This window comes from Boleophthalmus pectinirostris, unplaced genomic scaffold (assembly GCF_026225935.1).
Source record: "Boleophthalmus pectinirostris isolate CB_2022bp ecotype Guang Dong unplaced genomic scaffold, ASM2622593v1 HiC_scaffold_3, whole genome shotgun sequence".
NCBI classification, from domain to species: Eukaryota; Metazoa; Chordata; class Actinopteri; order Gobiiformes; family Gobiidae; genus Boleophthalmus; species Boleophthalmus pectinirostris.
The window spans coordinates 25,828,309-25,835,957 of record NW_026571299.1 but is presented as its reverse complement, the minus strand read 5'-3'; the positions used below and the strand labels follow the sequence as shown (position 1 = coordinate 25,835,957).

General features: G+C 34.5%; 1 protein-coding gene across 1 annotated transcript; it reads left to right on the top strand.

Moving 5' to 3' along the window:
- The first annotated feature begins 154 nt into the window (after positions 1 to 154).
- Positions 155 to 7,560, top strand: ankrd52b (ankyrin repeat domain 52b). The gene is given in 9 exon segments (XM_055160837.1): positions 155 to 819; positions 985 to 1,072; positions 1,321 to 1,356; positions 1,358 to 1,402; positions 1,529 to 1,674; positions 2,329 to 2,411; positions 2,966 to 3,048; positions 3,126 to 3,217; positions 4,311 to 7,560. Coding segments are annotated over 9 exon segments (951 nt in total). The 5' UTR covers positions 155 to 602; the 3' UTR covers positions 4,472 to 7,560.
- The last annotated feature ends 89 nt before the right edge of the window (positions 7,561 to 7,649 follow it).

Sequence of the window (7,649 nt, the reverse complement as noted above, 5' to 3'; positions counted from 1 at the left end):
AAACTATATTTTCCCAAGTACAGATATGAAAACAAGAAGAACAAAGGGATTCAACAACTTTGTACAACTGTCCAAGAATGCTTAAAACAGCATGGTAATGTTATGCTAGCGCCACCTGCTTGTACTTTAACATCAGTAGAACAATCAGTTTACTTTTCACTGGTAATGCCATGTGAATTAGATGCATTGAGACTCAATTGTGACCTGACTTGAATTGAGTTGTATACCCACCTGGATCTTAAAAGTGTAGACTATGTCCCCTGCTGCCCCACTGCGATGTGTTGCCAACTGTATATTAGTCAGAGCATTATTTGAGCTTGTACATTTCCCATTCATTTTCCCCATAAACTTTCTGAAACAAAAATGTATACTTAAAGGCTGAAAGCTTGCTCTGACCACAACAAGATAAAAGTTACCAAATAGCTTGTTGGTCTCTGCGATGCCTTTGAACTCTTAATATTTTACTTGTTAGAAAGTCTTTGGGAAAAATTTATGGAAAATGTACTTCCAGAACCAGGGTGGCTTTAAAAGTGGACAGTTGATAACCATTCAAATGTTATTGTCACAGCCCTGCCCTAAGTAGTTGTTTCCCTCCTCAGTCCATGTTGGGCAGTGAGGAGTGCGTCTCTGCTCTGTTGGACCACGGTGCATCTGCTCTATGTCGAGACTCTCAGGGAAGGACTCCACTGCACTTGGCCGCCTCCTGTGGCCACGTGCCGTTACTGCACCTGCTGCTGAAGGCGGCTGTAACCTCTGACCCCCTGGACTCCATGTTGGACTTCAGAGGATACACGCCGACTCACTGGGCAGCCTACCACGGTTAGACTAACTCACAATAGTATTTAGTCTATTTAGACTTTCAATTGTGGTGGTATGTAAATAGACTGTTAAAGTTCAATAAAGACTACATTTTATTATGACATTTTAAATAAAATTTACTTTATAAACAGACTAAGTATTATTAATAATATTTTTCCTCTGCAGGGCGTGAAAAGTGCTTACAAATTTTACTTGAAAACAAACTTGAAAGCAACCAAGAAGGAAACTCTTTCTCTCCCCTGCACTGTGCACTGTGAGTATTGTAAAATGAGATCCTGCAGGAAAATAGTTTGCTGAAATGGATTAAGATAAGATCAACTTTATTGTCTTGAGAGGAAATTTAAGTCTGATAATTTAAATTGTCAGTTGTTGGTGTCCGTTGCCTTTTTTGTGCATTACTAAACCATAAAGTGATGATCTATCTATCAAGAAGTAAAGCATTTGAAAATATTTATCATACTGTTTATTTTACTTTTTAACTATTAAATCTTCTCACTGTAGAATAAATGGCCATGATGAAGCTGCTAAACTTATTTTAAACTATTGGCCTAAAACGTGTCAATCTGCAGGATGCAAAAGGAAGGTAAGTCTCAACTTTCATGCCTTGGTCCATACATTATTAGTCAGTATCCAATTGGTTTATTGCCATTACTGTCTTATTCATATACATGTAATATATTCCTGTATTGTCTGTATATTGTGTTTGCAGGACTCCGCTCCACGCTGCGGCATATTCAGGAAACCTCTCAGGACTGGACCTGCTGCTATCCCAGGGGTCAAAGGTCAACGCTGTGGACCACAATGGCTGCTCTGCCCTCATGGTGGCCGCAGAGAGTGGACAAACCATGGCTGTGGGTACGTCATTATAAAGCTCTAGTCAACCCTATGAAACCATCTCACTTTTATATTAGAAATTACGTTCATCTTAACCAAATATTTAAAATTAAAATAAATGAATCAAGATTCAAATTACAGATGAATTGTGATAGAATGGAAATTCACATAATTTAAATCTCATATATTTCAGATTAATATTAATGAATAATTATAACTCTATAGAAGATACATATATATATATATATATATATATATATATATATTATATTATTTTATTTTATAGATTAATATCCTACATTTCCCTGGAATTCAAATGAAACATATCATTATTTGTTAAGGACTGGGTTCACAAAATTGCCCATATTAACCTTTTATGATATAAAGTAATTCAGCTCACAACAATTAAACCCTTTATTAAACTGAATAATTGCCCCAATTTTCTATGTTATTAAATCTTCTTAGTTCATATTTGCAGACATAAAGTACCTGGAATTTTTTTGTTTCAAATGGATGGACTCAGTAATTATAGATATATTTACTATTAAAAGAAAATTATACCATAGAACAAGACCAAAACAAGGCTACATCAGGACTAAACTTTGCGCAAACCAGGATCAAACCAGGACATGGGTTACAAAGAAGAAAATGACTGTGATTATTTCTTGTTTTCAGAGTTTTTGCTGCACAAAGCCAAACCCGATCTGACTCTGGTGGACTCCAATAACAACACAGCCCTTCACTTGGCCTGCAGCAAGGTCCCTATACATACAATACCACACTTGACCACTAGGCCTGTCACACTAACTCATTTAAACTGTGATGTATGTAAATATTGCAACAAACGACAATGAAACCACGGACAGTCCACTGACACAATAACCTTAATACAGGATAATCTCTGTAAACCATTATCTAAAACTAACCATATCGTAAATTAAAACATGAGGTGCAACTTAAAAAATGCATGTATATGTGAAACTACACAATCCTGACTAATTAAATATTGTATTACATTATTATTCAAATTAGCCACATGATTTTAACTCATTGTGGTCCTCAAACTAACATCAACTATGCTTATGTAATTTTAGGAGTTCTAATGTAAAGATGTAATGGAGTGTGATATGGTAATAAAATTGGAGAACAACAAAGTAAAAGGCAGTGGTTGTATTTTGTGGCAGTGAAAACAGGGATGGACTACTCAAATATACATGAATCACTGTAAATACAAGTCTGAGTGGGAAAACAATATCCTAATCTCCTTATAATGATCCTACATCAATTCATACAGTTTTTTTTCTCTCTTTAGGGTCACGAGATGTGTGCGTTGCTAATTTTGGGAGAAATCAATGACTCATCTCTCATAAATGCTGCCAACAATACTTTACAAATGTAGGTTATAAATATCCCTTGTGTTATAAAAATATATTGCATACATATGTTCATTGAATTATTATAATTTCTTAAAGGCCCCTTCACATCGCAGCAAGACAGGGCCTGGCTACAGTGGTGCAGGTGTTACTGAGCAGAGGAGCAGCTGTGATGGCTGTCGATGAAGAAGGTAAGATGACACTAAGATGGCACTGACGTTGGGTTCATGTGGCATTGTAGCTTTCTAAACTGCCCATCCCCATAGCTTTCAATTAAAGTAAAGGGCAGATCAGTTTGCTACTATTATCGACTGACAATGTTTTTTCCTCATCTTCAGCTTATTCAAAGTCGTATTTTGATTGTGCATACTGGTGCTTGTTCTCATCAGTGTTATAATGATAACAAGAACCAATGCCACTTTAAAGTGTTGCATCTTTTTGCTGTTCAGCAATTTTAAGCAAGCACTCAAAAAGTATTCTAAAATGAAAAAGAAGACTATATTATGAATCTTATAAAGTGAATGACATTAACTTGTGTATTGGAACAAATAAACAAATCCTGGTGTCAGTACTAGCATTGAGTGAGTACTCAAAAGGAAGTGCTTGTATCTGATCCCACACTGATGGGTCTATACTTGAAATTACTTAAAAAGTCTACATTTTTTAGTTTTGAAAAGGAAGTTAAACAATTACTTTAATTTTAAAGGGCCCATACTACGGCATTTTTTGGTATTATGTTGTTTCCTTGTCAAATCATACCTGGAGTTGTGTTTTGTTTCATTCACACATGATTAACACACAAACCTTGCATATTTAGACTGACTTCTTCCCCCAAACGAAAAATGCTCCTTGTGATGTCACGTGGTAATACAGGAAGTACTCTACAATGTTTTTAAACTCCATACACTTTCACAACAATCATGTGGGTGATTTCAGCCGTAGAATAGCCCATTTCTACTGAACTAAAGGTAAAATGTAGCTGTTAATATAAAAACTACTACTTCAGGACATCCCAAGGTGGAGCAGAGCATTTTAAGCTTTGGAGATGTAGACAGACTAATAATAAAGGGTTACTCAAACATGTGTGAATGAAACAAAACACAACTCTAGGTATGTTTTTGATGAGGTAACAGCATTATAAGATGGCTTAAATCTCATAAGAGTCAATTTTGTGTAATATAGAACCTTTAAATCTATATCTTGGTTTATAATGAACAAAGTTTGTTTAAGTTTGTCATTGTTTATCTAAATTAAATTATGTTTTCTTTAACCCATTTCTCTTAGGTCGTACTCCAGCTCTGGCCTGTGCTCCCAACAAGAATGTGGCCGATTGTCTGGCTCTGATCCTCTCCACTATGAAGCCTTTCCCTCCCAGAGAAGCTATGGTCAATAATGCACCCCATTTTAGCCCCATCCTCAAGAACTGTGGCATCGCTGCTACCTGAACCACAACGTAAAACCCTAAAAACTCCTTTCAACTTATGCACAAGCAGATCTGACCGAGACTATGCTCCCAGGACAAACCACTGCACGTGAGAAGTGTCAGATATGTCAAAGAGAATCAGAAAGCTCCCTAACTAGTCTTACTAATTTTAACCGCCTCAATTTAACTAGTGTTTTCCTGTTGCATATTATAGTGATAAAGTGGAGATTTTTAATATGAATGAACATTTAAAAAGCACACTATTACTATCCAATACAATATTGTTTTTAACCTAAGGCATATATCTTTATTGTTCTGTATATGGACTACAAGGGCAGAAATACCTAGGGTGCCTTTCCACTGATTGGTATGGTGTATGGTAGTGGTTGAGTTTGTTTTGACTCAGTAATAATAAAAGTGGGATGGCAAGTTATACAGGTTACCCATTTGAAAGGACTTGTATTCAATTATTACTATGACAGAAGAACATATCCGTGACCCACTTCCTCAAACTGCACCTCAGGCCCAAGTCAAACATGGCATGACATTTGGTGACAGATGGCGAATGAGCTTGTTTGTTTCCAATATATCATTTAGAACACAATCAAATCTCACCTCAAATTAAATTAAAAGTTTAGTCCCTTATTCACTGATTTTGGGGCGAAGGTTACTGTAATGCATTTCTCATTTCTTTCTATAACTACTACTACAAACACTACTACAAGCATTACTACTACTACTACTGTTGCTACTATTACTATTAGAAGCAGATAGATTTATTTGTCACATAAAATGTTAAAAACACAGTTAAATAACATACAGTGAAATGACAAAGTAATAAAACAATTCCTTCATTTGCCAGTAAAAACTCCCATTTTGAACCAACACATACCAGTCCAGTGGAAGTGAGGCTCTAAAAGCAATGACTTTTGTATTTACATGTTAACACATTTCTCTATAAACCACCTATGTAACAGGTGCTATTAACACTTATGCAACTTCCAAGCCTCTATTTTCTTAATATGTACAAACTTTAGCTAACCTTGTTTTGCTCGTGACTTCCTGGATGACTGAGAATCTCCACATATATAGAAATGTTATAATTAATGAACCTATATTTTAGTGTCTATGGATGTCTGTAAAAGTATAAATGGATTTATAAGTAAACATATATAGCAGATCCAAATGTAATGTGCAGCCTCAGGTGTATTGTAAAAAGCACAAGAACAAAAAGAAGTTAAGAAGTTTATTTTAAAGCAAATATTTTAGACTGAAGAAACCAACTATGCCTCTCCATTTCAACAATATAAGATCCAGGACTATTGCACCCATTTGATGCATTTTACAGTTTTATTCTCTTGCTGAGTTTCAGATTTCATCACAATGTTCTATAGGCCAATGCTATTTAATACAAATGGGGGCAGCTAAAATTCATATTGTTCAGATTTCTGTTGTAATACAGTGAATTCTTGGGTCTAGTGAGTAATAGAAATGACCAGGTTCAACATTTGTGAATTCACCTTTTGGATATTTCATGGGAAAGTACATTATTCAGTAGGGATACTGTCTCTTGCTCCCATATGGAAGTATGACATCATCAAGTTTACTATATATATATATATATATATATATATATATATATATATATATATATATATATATATATAAGAAGAAGTGATAGAATAAGTGTTTGATAAAAAGAAGATCAAGAATGGTAGTATTTTGATTGTTAAGTTGTGTTTAGTATTGCTGTAATCAGATCAAAGTTTTCTAATTATAAAATACAAAAAAGTACGGCAAAAGAAAAAAAAATCATATTTCATATACTTTCATATACTAAAGCTTTTGAAACCAATAACCAAATACAGTAACTTGTGAGAGCACCCCAGAACTTTTACTTGAAAATGATTCAAAAAAGCTATATAGCGTGATTAAACTACAGTGACTGAAGTACAGTCTGTACCCTATTATTACCCACTACCCACTGTTTGTTTTGTCGAGTCAATTGTTTACAACCCAAAGATGCAAGAAAGTAGTTAAAGGTACACAATGTAACTTTTCTCGTGGGTATTCCTACACCTGCTTCTCTCCATGGAGATGTTATTTTATATCTAGAAAGTTCCACAGGATTCATGAGTACCAGCTTCCTTATAGGTGACATTTTACCAGTCAAGAAATATAAAAATTTTTCTCTTGTTTATTATTATAGTATCAGGTTTAAAATTTGTATTAATCTGAATTTTGAAACCAAGAAAGAGCATTAAACATATATTTTTTTGCAAGTGTTTTTATAGCACAAAGAGAAACACATGGAGAAACACAAGTTTAATGCCATACCTTTGAACTTTCAACTCAGCAACATCTCCATGGGAACAAGTTGGTGGCATACTACACCAGAAAAGTTACAAAGTGCATCTTTATGATAGTATAGCTAATGAATTGTCTTTGTACTATGTTTATGTTAAAATTATTAGTATTAATTTTGGCATTTATTTTGTGGCCATCAGTAATATTGCATGGTATCTTGTGGTTCTCAAACAATTCTGACCAAGTATAAAATACTTTGATTAGACCTGGACTAGAAATTACTAGACTCTAAATTAGTCCTGGTTTCATTCCAGGTTTAGTCTTAGTTTTGGTGAAGGACTGATCCAGGACTAAAGCAGCTGAGACCTAACTAGTGCTAAACCAGGATTAAGTCATGGGAATTCTTAAATGTATTCTCTCGTTCATGGTTTTCAGCTCCTGTTATATGGTGCCATTTTGAGGACAGTAAAAATATTTAGTTTTGCATCATTAATTGCTATGGCAACCATCCTAACTTGTCATAATTCTGGACCATGGATACTTAAACTACAACCACATCTTGAGTTGAGAATCACTTGTTATAAGCTGTTTCACAATATCGAGAAACCATTGTGATTTTATTGAACCACTATTAATTTAAATGGAACAGATGTAATGAAGTTTTTGAATAGAGAAGAGTGCATGAATGGTGATGTGCCTGGACTGTGATTCTGAAAACACAAAGCTGTAGTTTGTACAATTATTAATTTGTTTTTATCTTTTGTCGTTTGTAATGTGTACACAGATAAAATGTTTTCAATTCTTTACCGTCTTTGGATTTTGTTATTATTTTTTTATGTACAATATGGACTACTACTTATGGTTTAATCCTGATAATGGCTATGTCCAAACTT